The following is an 18237-nucleotide window of genomic DNA, read 5'->3' as shown; positions in this document are numbered from 1 at the left end:
GAAATTGCAAGCGTAAATTTTTTCTTCGTTGCTCAAGACGTTCAATACCATTAACCTGCATTAATTCAGAGGGTGAGTCATACGGAGAAAATTTAGAATAAATGAATCTCACAGCTTTCTTTGTACCTTTTCTAAACGGGTGATATTGTGTTTAGTAAACGGGTCCCAAACAACGCAGGCATATTCAAGTTTCGGTCTAATTAGTGAATTGTAAGCAAGTAGTTTTACGCTCGAGGGAGAAGTTTTAAGCTTATGTCTTAAAAAGTATAGTTTACGTAAAGCGGAAGACTAGATGTTATCTATATGCAAGTTCCATGACAAAGTATTAGTAAGCGTGACACCTAGATACTTGTACTTGGCCTCTTCCAACAAAGGTGAAGAACCTAGCCTGTAGATAAAAGAGAGCGAAGTTTTTCTGCGAGCGAAACGAAGAACGACGGTCTTATCAGTGTTAACTTTCATGTCCCACGTTTTACACCATTCATAAATTTAGCCAGAGAGGAGTTAAGATGGATTTGGTCATTAATAGAAGTTATTTCTTGAAAAAGCACTCAATCATCTGCAAACAGCTTGATATGCACGTTGTAATCAAGGTCAGTTCTAAGATCATTAATGTATAATAAAAACAATAATGGCCCCAGCACGCTTTCTTGGGGCACTCAAGAGCCGACCGGAAGGCAACTTGATTGTTCCTGATTAACTTCTGCAAATTGGTACCGATTGGTTAAATAGTTTGTTATCCATATGATCAAAATTTCAGGTAGGCCAATGCTTCGAAGTTTTAATATTGGTTTGTCATCTGGGACTCTATCGAAAGCTTTGCTTAAATCTAGAAATATTGCATCAATCTGACCGTTCTTATCAAGACATGAAGCAAGTGAGTGTATTACTGTCACTAGTTGCGTTATTGTTGAGTACCCTTTTCTAAATCCGTGTTGGAATTTAGAGATGACGTTGTGCGCATCTAAAAAATCATTAATCTGGTTGGCAATAATATGTTCAATTAGTTTACAACATGACGATGTAAGTGATATCGGACAGTAGTTTTGCAATAACGCACGGTCACCTTTCTTGTATACTGGCACAACCCTGGCTACCTTCCAGTCACTTGGTAAATGTCCATGAAGTAATGAAATACGGAAGAGAATAACTAAGAACTTTGCAACAGATTCAGCATATCACTTCAGAAGCACGTTAGGAAGGTTGTCAGGACCACATGAGGATTTCGTTTTTAAATTTAGTAGCATAGAAACTACGCCAGGATATGAAATAAAACTGACATCACGGGGGTGAAACACTGTGTCATTGGATGGACAAGCACCCGAATTTGAAACACACTGTGAAAGTAGTCGTTGAAGAGGTGCGCAATATCCCGTGATCAGTAACTACTCATCCATCAATCAAAATTTGCGATACTGGTTTCTTTTTTTCGCTTATATAATTCCAAAACTTTTTTGGCTCCTCCACAATGAAGTTTGGGAGCACAGTATTAAAATAGTTTTCTTTTGACGTGTGCACTGCACACGCAAGACTTTCCTTTAAATCGTTTAGATTACCTAAGTGCAAGCGCCGTTTTTTGACCTTTTTATCTTTCGTTTTAAGTGGATTATTTCACGCGTCATCCACGGCGTTTGTCGACGAATAGGTTTACGTTTGCTCGGCACAAACTTATCTATGCAGAAGTTACACATATCTTTAAAACGGTCCCAAAGTGTGTTTAAATCATCATCATTAAAATCAATAAGGCATGTTTCTAAATGTTCTATAATGAATGCATCATCAGCACGTGAGTAGTCTTTGAAAGATCGAAACTTCACAGGGTTATCTGATTGAGTACAAGCGCCAATGCGTAAGCAAACATTGACAAGCAGATGGTCAGATATGCCTTCCACAACTTCAACAGTGTATTCAGGCAAATCTCTAGGCACAAATACCAAATCGAGAACAGACATGCTAGATCCTTGCACACGTGTCGGTTCCTCCACTATTTGTATTAGATTATGCATTAACATCATGTTAAGTATACTGTTTAAATTTCATTTCATTTATTTTTCCCTTAAAGGCCCGAGGGCATTACATAAGGGGGGAGCAAACTCAATATACAATGCGAACAAGAACAGGAAAACATTAAAATAACAAGAAAAGAAAACAGAAACAAGAGAAATAATGCAAGGGTTAGACGAAATAATTTTAAAAAACAAAAAGAACAATATACCGTAAGTAAATGACGCCAAAAATGTTATACAAATTTGCATGAGAAAAACGCTTTCACGAAACTGGTGAAATCTGAGCCGGTTGGTACGTCATTGATAGCAACGTCAGCAGAACTACAAACACACGTAAAAAAAAGTAAAAAAAAAAAAAAAAAAGTCAAGACAAGGTAAGCACTGCCTCCCCCGCGCGCCCACAATTCTGCCGACGTCATCAGCGAATTCTTCACGAAAGATGGTCGTTTAATTTTATCCTGAATGATTTGCGATCAGTGCATGATACGATGGTGTTTGGCAGGGCGTTCCACAGTACTATTGCGTCCGGAAAAAATGTAGAATTTAGTGCTAAGGTGCGACAGTTGATACGTGCAATGCTATGATTATGGTTTAGGCGGCTAGATGTCCTGTGGGGGGGCTGTAGCTTTGCATGTCTCGTACGGGGATGATAATAGAAGTGATGTAGAAGACATAGGCGAGATATGATACGGCGTGACATGAGCGATGGAATGGCGATGGATTGTTTCAGTGCTGTGATACTGGTTTTCTTTGAATAGCAAGATGTTATAAATCGGATGGCGCGATTCTGTACGGCTTCAAGGTCAATGGCGAGATACGCTTGTGATGGATGCCAAACGGAGGACGCATATTCTAGTTTGGGGCGAATGAAAGTTATATAGAATAGTTGCTTTATTTCCGGGGATGCGGCCTTCAAGTTATGTCGCAGATAACCGAGTGTGCGTGAGGCTTCAGCGCAAATGTTTTGAATGTGAGTTACCCATGATAGTGAGGCCAAAATATCTGTAGGATAATGCGGGGGTAATGAAAAGCGAGCCAATACTACGGTCCCAATTAACGCCAGCCAAGTTCAGGTCGCCAATCAGTAGCAGTTTGCTTCTTTGGAACCGAGACATGTGCTCTTCTAGTTTGAATAGATAATCAACTGAAGCATCAGGAGGTCTGTAAATGGCAAGCAAAATGAAGCTATGGCCCCAGCATGAGATCTTTATACATAGACATTCAAGGCCTAGAATTTCCTCCAAGGGCCTGTATGTGGTCTTTAATTAGACTGCAACACCACCTCCCTTGAATTGGCGATCCTTACGAAAAACTTGGTAACAAGTTGGAAAAACATCCTCGTCACCTGTTTCAGTCCTCGGCCACGTTTCGGTTATCACGGCAATGTGTGGGTCATGTTCTAGTAAAGAAATCTCAAGGGGTTCTGTTTCATTTACTACGCTACGAGCATTTAAGTTCATTATACGTAGCTGCTTGTGAGGTTCTTTAGAATGGCGTCAAGGTTCAGGCCGTTTCGGCCTCGTGGATCGGGCCTGGGTCACAGGTTCGGAATTCGGGCTCGTGGCAGCGGGCTAGAGCGTTGGTTTATTATCTTGACGCGCATATTTTTTTTCTCATCCCATAAGAACAGATCTTTATCCATTTTAAGTTTATCATGAATTAGGTGCATTTTTTTACCCTGCAGTCTTTCATCTTTTGCGCTTTCCCAGAGAAGCTTGCGTTTCTTCAGCGTTGCTTGCGAGTAACCGTTTTGAACAGACATGCCTGAACCTTTAAGTTTGCTGCAGTTTTTGAATATAAGTTTCTTTTCGTTAAAATCCTGCAGATAGATGATGACGGGCCATTTGATGCCTTCGTGGCCAAGCCTGTGAATGCGGCCAATTGATTTGCATTCTACTTGCAATTTGTCCCTCATTACTTCGGTGAGAACTTTTTCCTTAAGAACTGGTTCCGTTTTATCATCGCATTCAGAAATTTCATGAATGATTACGTTTGACCGCCGGTTTCGGTCTTCAAGATCAGTCAGTTTCTTTGACTGGAAGCCAATAACGTTTTCTATGGACTGTAGAGTAGTTTGAACCTGATCCCCTCCCGTCAGAGAAGCCTCAGACAGCTTTTTGTCAAGTTGAGCGTACGTCTGTTGAAGGTTATTAATCAGTGCTTCGATATTAGGTAGTTGGGCTTTCATTTCTGAAATGTCGTTACAGATAAGAGTTTGACCCCCAAGTAACTCTTCAAACATTTCTTTCTGCGTGGGACCTGGGTTTGTTTCAATGTCCCCACAGAGAACCAGCTTGCACACAAAAAGACATTCATAGGCAAGTTCAAGACACTTCCGTGGGCACGGCAGGACAATAATGCCACGACAATCTGTCCTTAAAGTACTAGTTTGAGGACTAACCTGCAGAACGCAGAACAGAGTCCCGGTTAGCGACATTGCCTGGCCGCATCTGCCGTGCCCACAGAAGACGAACCGGTGAGGTGTTTCTTTTATAGTTGTGTTTTCTGGTGACGTCGCACCACGATAGCCAGGCGGTGTCGCTAGCAGAGCCAGTCCATTAGGAAATGACCACGCTGGTATCTGGCCGACAGTGTTATCCGCGCATATAGATCATAGACGTCGATGGTATCACTTCTATCCCAGCACATGTAGCCGCTCGTTGATGCAGATGCGCCGGTCACGAAAAGGCCCTGCAGAACACAGAACAGAGTCCCGGTTAGCGACATTGCCTGGCCGCATCTGCCGTGGCCACGAGATTCGAGATACAGTCGAACCCGTATATATCGAACTTGGAGGGGAACGCGAAATAGTTCGATATACAGAAATCTGCTTGAGACGCTGCTTATGATCACAAAAAATGGTATCGCATTTGTCGTGTAATCAGCCCACTTGCATAATGCACCCATCCTCCACTTTTGCCGCCGAGAATTTGAAAAAAAAAAAAAGAAAGCGTTAGTTAGTGGCGCGTCCTTCCGTTTCGGCCGTAGCATCCATTTATTGGCAGCGTGGCAACATTGTGCGGTGGTGGGGAGCGAACTTGGCACAGTGCTGATGATGGCTTAATTGCACAAGTCTGGTTCGATTTATCACGCCATATTTGGAACGGATTGAGTTCACTGCCACAAAATCACTGGAAAGCATGTTAGCTGTGAATACTGTTTGAAGCAAACAGTGCTAAAAGCCGGTGTCATAATCGCCGCTGACCGCGTGCTTTCGTTGATTCATGAATGCAAGTATGGACAACTTTTGCAAAAAAAAACGCCGCTTCTTAACGTTGGCATCTGCCATAGCTTATGCTTGTTCAGCATGACAAGGATGGACGACTCAAGCATGGCAAGGAAAAAAAAGCAAAAAAAAAACCACACTTGCAGCCGCCATAGCTATGCCGCACATTAAGCATGAAGGCCGCTATGCATTCGTTTTTCGACAGGTCCACACATTTTCTTTCCGCAAGCGAACCTGATGGGGTGCGGAAGGGGTCAGCACAGAGGGTTCACAACACACAGAGTCAGACGTCTGCCACGGGCTCTGAGCTGGCTTGTCGGCCAATGCATAGTGCGTGCTGTTGCGAATGAAAATCGGGAAAGAGAGAGGAAGATGCTTGCGCTTCACTCTATCGCTCCCCTCTCTCGGACACCACGGCTTCATTGGCTGCATCGCGCCTGTTGCCAAACCGGCTCCCTCTCGTTCCTTCACACACATGGCTTGCAAACGTCACGTGCTAACGCGCGGCAAACGATCACTGCAGATGCACGTGCCTTTGGGAAAAGGGAGCGGCGATCAGCTCTCTCATTCCTTCCGCACGTAGCTTGAAAACGTCACGCGGCAAACGGCAGAGGTTGATGCGATCATCTTTGGGGAAGGCGCACCTTCCAGTGCATGGTGCGGAGTTGGATATATTGAATGACTGGTCGGGGTGTCTACCGACCGAGAAAACCAGGAATTCTCAGGGATTGTGGATAATCTAGAAAAACTCAGGGAATTCATGCCTACATCAGGAAAACGTAGCAGCAGTTCTACCTAAAGGGAACTAAAGTCACGATTATGCTGGCTCGTGTAAACAAAGCGGGCTGGTGTTGCAAGCTTGTACACTACGGCGTTACGCATCCTTCCCTCTGCGACTGCCGGCCTCCCATGTTGTGCCAAATTGACCATCCCAGCAAGGCGGCATAAAGCATTGCGGCGTTTCGAATTTAGAAGCGAGCCGAAAGCGGACTCTCCCTCGGCCGACGGCAGAGCAAGCGCTTCCTACAGTTCGCACGTGCACCGTTCAATGGCCACTGGCCTCCCCTTGTTTTGTTGTATTTTTTGATAGACAGCACCTTTCTCCCTGCTCACCGCCTTGATGGAAGCGTCCATTTTTACTCCAGGGGGTGCACGCACGCGGTAGCACCAATAGCTGCTATTGAATAGCACCCGTGATGCAGCGATGCAAGCGGCGCAGCGCGCAGCTTCGTGCTCCGACGGCCGCCGCGGATCGTGTTACCATGTGCAGCTCCCTGCCGTTTCTCTTTCTTTTTTTCCCCTTGTCAGTGTGAGAGCAGAGGCGGACTTTGGCCAAACTGTGACTTCGTACACCGCCTTCTCAGATCCATCCGCACCGATATCGCGACGTGTCAAGCATGGCAACCTTCAAGTGCACTTTCGACCAGGACTGGACGAATCCGAAACATTGCGAGTTTGCAGCCTGGATTAGGCCCGTTGAAAGTTACGCGAACGCAGTGTACTGTGCACTATGTAGAAAGCAGTTTTCGCTCAGCAACATGGGAAGAACAGCTATGATGAGTCACGCAGAAAGTAAGAAGCACCGACTGGTCGTTACAGGAGCCGGAACACCTTTTGTGGCTTCATTTTTGACACCTGTGCTGTTGTAACCAATGCCGGGCCAGTGGTGCAGTCTATTTTTGTGCAGCTTTCAAGTGCTTCAACTACAGCAACGGATGTCCAACCCGAGCGTGCAGCAAAGGATATCTTTCAGCGTGACTTGGAGGTCATAAATGCTGAAGTGATTTGGTGTCTAAATGCTGTCATGATGCACACATCACTTCGTGCTGCCGTGGCATTGGCTTCTCTGTTCACTTTGATGTTCCCATCATCAGCTGCAGCCAAGAAAGTGCAGCTTGACAAAGACAAGGTAGGATATACTATTGTCTATGGTCTTGCACCTTTCTTCAAGGAGAACTTCTTGTTCGAAGTGAGCCAAGCCTCCCACATCGTTGCAGCGTTTGCCGAATCGTTAAACAAAGTTGCACAAAAAGAGCAGGTGGACGTGCTGATTAGCTTTTGGTCACATGCAGACCAGGGCGTGAAAAAATGCTACCTGACATCATGCTTTCTGGGGCTCACGCGAGCTGTAGAATTGGTGTCCGCATTTAAAAGTGCCACTGATAGGCTATCACGATCAAAAACTCTTCAGGTATCAATGGATGGGCCAAACGTAAACATCAAATTTCTCTGTGAAGTCAAGCAAGAACTTTGTGAATCCAGCAACGGCCATCGTATACTCGATGTCGGAAGCTGTGGCCTTCATGTTGTGAGCTGTGCTTTCAAAATCGAACACGCGGCAACAGGGTGGCAACTTGTTGAATTTCTTCGGGCCTTGTACAACTTGTTCAAATGTGTACCTGCCCGATGCGCTGAATGCGCACCTGAGAGCGACATTTACCCTTTGAAGTTTTGCACTGTGCGGTGACTTGAAAATATTTGTTTAATTTCAAGAGCTATTCATATTCTGCCGTATCTAAAAGTGTACTTCGAGTCGTGTCAAAACGAGGATAACAGACCATCCAACGCCAGTTACTGCGGGGTCGAAATGGCCATTTGCGATCCCCTGCTGTCTGCAAAGCTTACCTTTGTGCTTGGCATCGCGGAGAAACTGGAACTGTTCCTGGCTCAGTTCCATACCGATTCACCTATGCTTCCATTTCTTTATGCAGCACTGGAGAACATTCTCCGATCACTAATGAGTAGAATGGTAAAAAAAAAAAAGAAGTGATAATGGCGGCGGGCAGTCCATTGAAGTTGATAAAGGACCTGACTGCGAACGTTGTTGGCACACCCAAGGTTGACCTTGGCTTTGCTACAAAGAATGCGCTTCGAAAGGCCCCGAAACTTTGAGATTTGGCTGTCCTTGGGTTCAAAAGGGACTGTGCCACTTTTGTGAAGAACTGCGCCAAAAAGATCATGGAGAGGTTGCCGTTGAAGTTCAAGCTTGCGAGGGGATCATCATCTTTGGATCGCTCATGCGCACTGATTCCCAATCTCAGAGAAAGGCATCTAACTGATGCACTGGAAGTTTTAACGGAGCACCTGTGGATGACAGGAACGGAAGCTGATTGGGCTATGCGGTCTTATAATCCCTAGACTCTACGCAAGTGGCATTGAAAAATTTCGACAGGAGCACGCACCGACTCTGGATACTCTTTGGGCAGACATCTGTGCTTCAAATAAGGAGCTGTACATATTTGGGAAGGTAATTCTCACTCTTTCGCAAGGAAATGCGGCTGTTGAGCGGGGATTTTCTGTCAACAAGGAGTGTCTTGTTGAAAATCAGAAAGAGCAATCTTTGGTCGCCCAACGAATCGTCCATAACGCTGTGTTGTCTGCTGGAGGAGTTGCCAGCGTACAGCTGACCAAGATGATGCTCCAAATGGTATGTGGGGTTAATGCATGGTGGAAAGAGGAGCTGGAGAGGACGAGGAAGTGTTGGTTGACGGCCAACACTTCCTGATCCTCAGGAAGTGTTGGCTGACGCCAAAATGTAAGGGTCCCTCATCCAAATGAAAATAAACTATCGAAAGCAGTGAAACAACACTGAGGTGTTTTGCACATACTGAAAGCATGTCAGAAAGGTTGGTTGAGGTTGACTTTCCAGTGTTCCTTGGGGATTTGTCACTCATTTAGTTATACAAACTAACTTAGATTTCTATGATGTGCAATTTGTCGGAATAGACCTTATGATTGCTGAGAGAGACTCTCACTTGCGATGCTTAAGTTCGGTTCCCATACAAGTGTGGTTGCTGTCAGTAGATAGAAATGGGATGACGTACAAAAATGCAGACTGCCTTTGGAAGATGTAGCTCAAGACGACGCCGAGAAGGCCGATGTTAGCAGCGCGTGACAGAAGGGCGTTGTGAATCCATTTTGTGTGCTATGCTTTAACGCAAGGAGTATTGTTAACAAAACAGAAAAACTAGAAGATATCATCCTAATTCACTCACCTGATGTTGTCGTCATAACTGAAACGCGGTTACACGCCGGCATTCATGATTCGGAAATACTTCCACCATCTTACTTTCTCATTCGCTCTGACCGCGATAGTCGTGGGGGCGGTGTCGCTATCGCAATAAAACATGGGTTATCTTTTCGCAAAGAGCAAGGAATTGTAGATCATGAAAGTGTGTGGTGCACGGTATACGTCAATGAGTCACCTGTACTGATCGGCGGTATTTATAGGAAGCCAAATGCAACTGACGACTACATCACAAAAATACACGATTTTCTTTGCGGAAGGCTGAACAATCGTTCCAAGCTAATTCTTACCGGTGATTTTAATTTGCCTACTATTGATTGGAGTGCGATGTCAATCGGTAATCGAGATGTTAGTAGCTCTGAGCTGCTCTTGAACATGGCGTTTAGTTTTTCATTATCTCAACTTGTCACAGATCCCACGCGCGTTAAAGGGCAGGCACATTCAATATTGGACCTCGCTTTTATTTCCAACAACTTAACAGCCGATGTCAAGCTAGAAGAAGGCATATCGGACCATAAGCTACTGCTAATAACAGTATCTAGCGCGAATATTGGTTTCAGAGGCGCAGCTCCCGAATCGCGTCTAGCAGTTAAAGATTATAATAAAGCTGATGATGTTAGCATTATTGATTACCTTGAAAACTGTTTAGAAAATTTCTCTATTGAAACGCACGGCACAGTAAATGACCTATGGCTGAAACTAAAAGACATAATAGCTCACTGTGAAAGAAAGTTCATTCCTACCAGATTAAAACGTACAAAACGTACAAACCCATGGGTTACACGTAGTGTGATTCACCTAAAAAGAAAGCTACAAAGGATGCGAAAGAAAAAACGCAATCCTGAAAATATTCGTCAGGTTTCTGAGCAGCTGAGAGCTGCTATCCGACAGGCAAGAAACGTTTTCTTTTCAACGACACTTGTAACTTTTATGTCACAGGCCCCCCAAAAATTTTGGCGCTACCTATCTAGGAGTGAAAACAAAGTGACACAGATTGAGGTTAATGGATCTGTTATCGATGAGGCACGTGCGGTCGGCAACACATTTAATACATACTTTCAGTCCGTTTTTACGCGCACTCCAGCAATTCCAGGACGTGAACCTGTCAGAGATCCTGCACTATCGATGCCTCCAGTAGAAATAACTCTGCAAGGAATATTTAACTTGCTGCTACAACTCGACATTAAAAAATCGTCAGGTCCTGACAACATTTCAAATGCTTTCCTCCGTCGTTACGCTGAGCAGTTAAGCCCTTTTCTTCATACAATTTTCACAGCATCACTCCAAACAGCCACGCTCCCAACAGACTGGCTCCGTGCTAAAGTTCTTCCGATCCACAAAGGAGGCAACAAACTACATGTTAACAATTACAGGCCGATTTCACTTACTAGTTGTATCTGTAAAATGATGGAGCATATAATATGCAAGGCAGTTACCACCTACTTAGAGGAAAACAATTTACTTTACTCCAAACAGCATGGTTTTCGCAAAGGTCTTTCTACGGTAACCCAACTTCTCGAAATAACGCACGACTTTGCTACAGTAATTAACTCCAGACTTCAAGCTGACGCAATATTCATAGACTTCTCCAAGGCCTTTGACAGGGTGCCCCATTGTAAACTAATCAACAGGCTAAAGGCTACAGGTATTGACACTTACGTAATAGACTGGATAGCTGCATATCTTTCAAACCGCACACAGTATGTTAAAATAGGTGAATGTGAATCTGAAGAATTAGATGTCTACTCCGGGGTTCCACAGGGGTCAGTGCTGGGTCCCATTCTCTTCTTAATATTTGTTAATGAAATTCATTCTCATGTCGAACCTAATATAATGGTTAGGATGTTTGCAGATGACTGCGTCATCTACACTACAGTACGCACTATTAACGACCAGATACGCCTTAATTCTTCCTTAACTAACATTTCCAGGTGGTGCCAAGAATGGGGAATGGAAATAAACATGAAAAAAACCGCTTCCATGAGTATAACCCGAAAACGGGTTCCCTTGAAGTTTACTTATGATCTAATGGGAGTCCAAGTAGCAGAAGTCGACAGAGTTAAATATTTAGGGATTACCATCACAAACACAATGAAATGGGATGCACACATCAATGAAACGTGCATTAAGGCATACAGACAGCTTGCATTCCTTCGGAGGAAACTTGCACGAGCGCCAGCTAAAGTAAAGCTAGCAAGTTATAAGTCCCTCATACGACCAATCCTTGAGTACGGCAGTATAATTTGGAATCCACATCAAGCATACCTTAACAATCAATTAGAAGCGATGCAAAACAAAGCCCTTCGGTTTATTTTTTCGCAGTACTCGCGGCATGTCTCGGCAACCGCGCTGCGCAACAGAGCAGACGTCCAAACTTTGAACAGCCGGCGACGCATTGCTTCTTTAAATTTTTTTTATCTTCTCTATCATGACTGTATTAATATCAACAAACAAGAATACTTAAAACCACCATACAAACATTCAGCCAGAACAAACCATGACAGGACGATCAGGCCATTTATCACCCGCTGTAACACGTTTAAACATTCCTTCTTTCCGTCCATCATAGAAGTCTGGAGCCACTCGACATTGTCTCCTCCACATCTGCAGATGATGAATTCATCACCAAGGTGAAAATATTTTTTGCCCAGCAAACTGCAACAATGTGAGCAGAGGCATTTATGCGGATAGCAAATCACGGAGTGCTTTGAGTGTATTTCATGTGCATAGATTGTCGGTACGAAAATGTTCCTTGTTGTCCAATGTTCCTTGTTATTCCTTTGTTGTTTTTTTTTTTTTTGTCTTATAGGATATATTGTACACTGTCTGTGAAATTGTGACTTTTTTTTTTGCCCACTCCTGTATGAGCCTGTCAAAAGGCTTACAGTATAAATAAATAAAATAAAAATATCCCACATTCGAAAATATTGTGTTTCCGTGTGCATCTTCCTTTGCTATACTTTTACGTGGGATTTTCAAGGGGATATTCCGTGAGTCCCATATAACCAAAATTCGAATTATCCGGGTTTGACTTTAGTACTACCTGGTATGTTCAGATGAGATAGGGGTTCTCGCGGCATAGCATTAGTTGCAAAATCTGGTGTTGATGTTGTTTTATCCGATCAAATCATTGACCATGAAACTTTGTTTCTAAAAGTGGCTCTTTGGGGATTTTCATTTCTTTTGTGCTGTGACTCCCATTGTGATGATTCATACGTGTGTAATGTGTATGATTTTCTTTTCAAGCTACGGGGAAAAAATCTAATCATCGCAGGTGACTTTAATCTCCCCACTATGAACTGAAATCAAATTATTTATGGACACTCTGCTTCTTGCAACACGGTTTTAGACATGCTGCTGACTCTGAGCCTCCAACAAGTTGTGAACGATTGTACCTTTTATTTATTAGTGACATATTTACAGAGGAAATGGTACAGGTTGAACCAAATATTTCTGACCACAAAATGATATCCTTCTGTTGGAACACGTGTTCCTGCGGTGCTGATAAATGTTTTTAGTAATACAATAGCTAGAGACATTGCAGTGATTGATTACCTTGATATACACCTTTGAATAACCAGTGATGATGTTTACCTTTGTTGGCAGAACTTTTGTGAGGTCATTAAATTCTGCATTAAAACCTTTGTCCCTCTAAAATAGCTCAGACAGCAGCGAATAAATCCGTGGATTACCAGAGAGGGTAATCACGTTAAACGTAAAATCAAGAGACTTAAGAAAAGGCATAAAACAACGACACCACAGTTCGCAGAACTGAAACGTGTTTATTATCTAAAATGAAACTTGCTAGAGATGAATAGACCCGCATAAATTTTTATTCTATTTAAGTGAAACTAGACAAGAAATAGAAAAGGTAAATTGCAAAGCAGTTCAAAATTTACTTTCAGAGTGTTTTTTCACATCCTGAAGAGTTCGAACCGAGTGGCAAGAACGGAGCCTTGATCAACAATCTTGTAATTACCCAGGAGGGTGTTTTGGGAATGCTTTTGAATGTTGACATAAAAATATACGCCGGGCCTGACAGTATTCCAAATGAATTTTACATACAGTACGTAGCTCAATTTCTTACAAACTATTTTTCAATATCATTAATAATAGGAAAAATACCCTTGGATTGGAAGAAAGCACGAGTTGTTTCAATTCACACAAAGAGGAGACTTTTGGAAGAAAAAAGGAAAAACAAAAAGGTTGTCCATTACTGTCCAAAGATTGTCCATTATCAATTATGAGTGCTTGTTCGAAACTTTTATGACTTCTTCAGTGATCACAACGGAGCCTCAGCGTGGTTTCAGGAGAGGATTCTCTACTGTGACACAACTCGTGACTACAGTACATGAATTTTCGCAAATATGCCCGGACAAGTCAATGTTTTGTTTTTAGGCTATCGCAAGGTTCCACATGTGAAGTTAGTACATAAATTAGAGTGTATAGGTCTTCCTTTGGCATTGTACAATGGATATGTGATTACCTTAGAAACAGAGAACAATTTGTTGTGGTCAGAAAGTGGTGTTCCGCAGGGAAGTGTGCTAGGGCCACTTGTGTTTATATCGATGATTTGGTAGATGGGATTGAGCATCTGAACTCGAAAAAGTCTCTGCCCAGCAGACTTGAGGTCACAGGAACTCAAGGAGAACTTTATGCAGAGAAATATTTGGCCAGCAATGTTTACATTCTTGACAGATCAAGTGGCAGAGGTCACTTTGTCTTGATTCTAGGTCTGCTGTTTAAATCACTACTTTTTCAAGGTACTTTTCAACTACTTGGAGCACCTTGTGTAACACTCATGGATTATTTCAAGTGTCCCATTAATGTTCTAGGATGTTTCACTGCATCAGTCAAGTATCATGGCAGAGCTGTTCCTATTCTTTCTTTGAGGGTACTACATTTGTTGGCTTGGATACCATTGCCCACTGCCGATGCTTCGGAAGTAGCAAGTAGGTCCTCACGGACTCCAAACAGTAGCCTTCGCGTCCTTGTCTCCTACGAAGCGAAAGTATTCAGTGGGTGAGAGAGAAGCACTCGCATGTCTTTGGGCACGCGAATGGTGGCATGTCTGCTTTTGGCATTCACTTTGCGGACGAACCATCAAGCTTTAGTTTCATTTCTTTCAAATCAGGGCATTGGTCGACGACCGCTTCGAATTGCAATGTGGTACTATTGTATTGTGCTATAACTTTGATGTTCGGTACCACAAGGGATCTAACAATCAGGTGGCAGATGCACTTTCTCGACTGCCGATACTAGTTCCTGACAGAGAAGAGGTAATCGCATACATCGAGCCAGCTTGTCTTCAGAAAGTGCAACAGTATATCCTTTCCAATTGGCCAATAAGTTGCCTTCAGAACTTCAGTCTTTTTCCCGTTTAAGAGATGAACTCATCGATGATCTCTTGTATCGAGCTGATCTGATTGTAGCTGTTTGCTACAGCTCATGAATCCCATCCTCGTCGCCAATGTAGTAACGGCCGATACTACAGATGTTATCCCAGAAGATGTGTCCATAAAACTGTTCGCGGACAACTGGGAAATATCATCTCCAATAGATTATGATTCGTTGCAGAAATCTATCGAAGCAGTGACTCGTTGGTGCATGAAATGGGGGATGGAACTGAACAACTGAAAAAACTGTACTGCTCCACAATACCAGAACAAAATACCCTAGTACATTCCCTTATATGCTTTGCGGTAAATCTGTTTTCGTCATCATCAGCCTGACTATACCTATTGAAGGGTGAAGGCCTCTCCCATTTTCCTCCAATTAACCTGGCCCTGTGTTAGCTGCACCCATTTGATCCCTGCAAATTTCTTAATCTCATCCACCCACCTAATTTTCTGCCACCCCATGCTACGCTTACCTTCCCTTGGAATCCGATTGGTTACCCTTAGAGACCATCGGTTATCCTGTCTTCGCACTACATGTCCTGCCCATGTCCATTTATTCTTCTTGATTTCCACTAGAATGTCAGTAACTTGAGTTATTTCTCTGACCCACTCTGCACGCTTCTCATCCCTTAACGTTACACCTACCATTTTTCATTCCCTAGCCCTCTGCATTGTCCTCAACGTAAGTAGAGCCCTCTTCGTTAGCCTCCACATTTCAGCCCCATAGGTGAGTACCAGTAGAATGCAGCTGTTAAACATTTTCCTTGAGTACCGTCCAAATGTGCTCCATCCTAATCTTATTCTCCTAGTCATTTCCCTTTCTTGGTCCGGATCTGCGGTTACTACTTGTCCTAAGTAGACATATTCGCCTACTACTTCCAGTGCTTCGCTACCTAACCTAAACTGCTGTTCCTTCCCGAGGCTGTTGAACATTACCTTAGTCTTCTGCATATTGATTTTCAAGCCTACCTTTCTACTTTTCCTGTCTAGGTCATCAATCATTATTTGCAAGCATATAATGCCGCAAACCATTCAAATATTTATTTGTTCTTTTTTTGACAGCCGCTGGAATGCAGCCTTATCACTCTGATTCTGACACACGTATCAGTTCTGTGTTCTTTGTTTGATCATGCGAGATGCAGCTTTATCAGTTTCTATGTCACGCAAGATGTGCCCAGATGTGTCTCAAAGATCCTGGTAACTCGCGTGTTTCTGCAATGTTCTAGGTTGTGCTAGTCGCTGTTTGTGGCTTTATCTAGATGTTTCCTTGCTGCCTATAAATTGAGCGTTTGTCGATATGACGGGTGTAGTACGATTGTTGCTATCGCCAATGCCGAGTTGTTCAGTTCTTTTGTGGGTGCAAGTCAGCCCAATAAAGAGTTGATTCTTGTAAAGATCAAGTCTCATTTTCTGCCAGTGGCATTGTCACCACTACATGACAATATTGTCTTGATATATGTGTCATTTCCCACTGCACCGGTTGTAGCAAAGCACGCTTGAACTGCTTGACCGAATTTTTAAGCTTCTGTGATGCAGGTTGAGAAGAGCACTAATGGCGTTCTATGCAGGTGCGCTCTGTGGACTGTTTCCTGTTGGAAGGGGTGCGTGCCCTCTACCGCATTGCCATGGCCATCCTGATCCTCTTCACCCAGGAACAGTCAGGTTAGTGTGCCTTTGCTGCTGCTGGCTGCTCATCCACTCTACAAGTGGGAAATAATTTCACTCTGTGTTACAGTGTTGTCCAGCTTTTGGGGCAGTGTGTACTATATTCAGCATTTTTATGATATAGTATGTGTCCTTGAAAAAGAAATGGGGGGGGGTGTATATCCTAGGTGATTATTTTTTAGATACTAACCGAAAATTCGGACCCCCGATTTTTCGACCATGCTTGATAATTTGGACTTTTTCGCGGCACCGTGACTTGCTGAAGAGTGCCTGAAGTTTTGGATGCATCAAAACTTATTGTGTAATTTTTCAGACCTTGGCTTGGTTGACACAGATGGCAAAGCAGCATAGTGCTAAGCAGTGGAGTCGCGAGAGGGATGCGGGGGGTGCGGTCCGCACCGGGGGCAGCGGTCAGGGGAGGTGCAGATGGGAAGTGAGAGGGAGGAAGGGGCAGGGAGTGAAATGAGTTATGTAAAGACGCGAAAAGGCACGCATTGGTGCTGCTGAGACACCAACTGGCAAGTGTGATCTTCCCATAGGACGAATTATTTGGTTATGAGAAGTGCTTGCAAACACATGCCTTACTTAGTTTATGCCAGAGACTCCAAGCCATTCTAATGTTGAACTGGGCCTGTGTAGGTGCATGTACCGGAAACACTACCATTAACTCGATACCCATCCCGCGTGTTAGATGACGCCTGCATCGTCTTTTTTTGTGCATGTGCAGTTCACTCTTCTTTCCCAAGCGAGGACCACTGGTAGTATCTCCGTGGCAGTCTTTTGTCCTGTTCGTTCATCTCCCATGCCCTTCTCGCTCCTTGGCTCAGTCACACATCCACCTCACACTTTCAAAATGCTGAAAGGCACGGAATGCCTGTTGCTCAGTGGAATGGCAAGTCTCATCACTACAAAAGAGGTACAAAGGAAGCTGCGATCCAGTGCTTAAAATGCGGGGACAGTAGGGATGGGGGATGCCGCGGCTCCGCACTGGGTGCGGATGACCCCAGTGAGGCCACTGGTGCTAAGCTATAGTGGCGCTACCGTGCCCACAGTTGCTATGAGCACAAGACATTTACAAGAATGGCAGAGAAATGAAGCATGCAATCAGAGATGGTATCGTCACTGTGAACCACCAATTAGCCCCTATTATTGCCATACTTTCTGATAGTGAACCTCTAGAAAAGGAATACAAATGATGGAAAGCAAACCTGCTTTCATCCCATTGTCTGCTGTGGTACAGTTTTGCAACTGGTAAGGCAAGTGCTTGTTGGTGTTGAACCTTGTGTAAGACAATCTCTAAAGTGTGTTCTCGTTTGTCTCCTTGCTTCTCTTTTCTGCTGCTTAGGGAGGAAGAAGAAGAAAGGTAAACACATTCATGGGAGTTGAGTTGTTACTGTAGCACTAACAGAACAAAAACACACACAGTCTTTCAAAGCTGCTCATTTGACCGCTTCTTGGTGCAATACAATGAAAGGCTTGCCAGTGTGTTTCGCACTTCCACGCACTCCCATCTGACAGTGCGTCCTACATATATTTTTGCGCGAATCAAAGCAACTGTGATGCTACGGGGGTGCTGAATATGTTCGTTATTCGATTCGAAAAACTAACATTCAAAATTTTGAATTCACTGTAGCTTGCCGGCACTGTGCTCTTCACTGCAATGCTTGGAAGCGTGGGCTGTACAGTGAGCATCCTGTCTGGACCATTTTGTCAAGACTGGAGAGAGACCTTCCCAACAATGTGCACGAACCAAGAAATATTGTCGTTGCTACTTTGGTTTTATTTAAAATGCAGGCTTTAATCATACAGGTGTTCATCGGACAAAATTACTGTGATGCGAATGGTTTTTCGCAGATTTTTCCGCCTCTATGATAATAAATCAATCAATCAATTTTTACTTAAATCACAACAAAT

The 18237-nt window shown here is 43.6% G+C and overlaps 1 protein-coding gene across 2 annotated transcripts in view; it reads left to right on the top strand.

Annotated features, from left to right (window-relative positions):
* LOC146201434 (GTPase-activating protein skywalker-like) overlaps positions 1-18237 on the top strand; it is a 214543-nt gene that overhangs the window by 102657 nt on the left and 93649 nt on the right. For both annotated transcript variants that reach the window (XM_084595843.1, XM_084595844.1), the window contains one exon: positions 16227-16320. In XM_084595843.1, the coding sequence (XP_084451969.1) occupies positions 16227-16320 (94 nt within the window). The remainder of the gene's footprint in view (positions 1-16226; positions 16321-18237) is intronic.

This window comes from Amblyomma maculatum, chromosome 2, assembly GCF_055883805.1.
Source record: "Amblyomma maculatum isolate TAMU_Amacu chromosome 2, ASM5588380v1, whole genome shotgun sequence".
Lineage (NCBI taxonomy): Eukaryota > Metazoa > Arthropoda > Arachnida > Ixodida > Ixodidae > Amblyomma > Amblyomma maculatum.
Note: the sequence above shows the minus strand (reverse complement) of the source record. Positions and strands in the feature narration are given on the sequence as shown.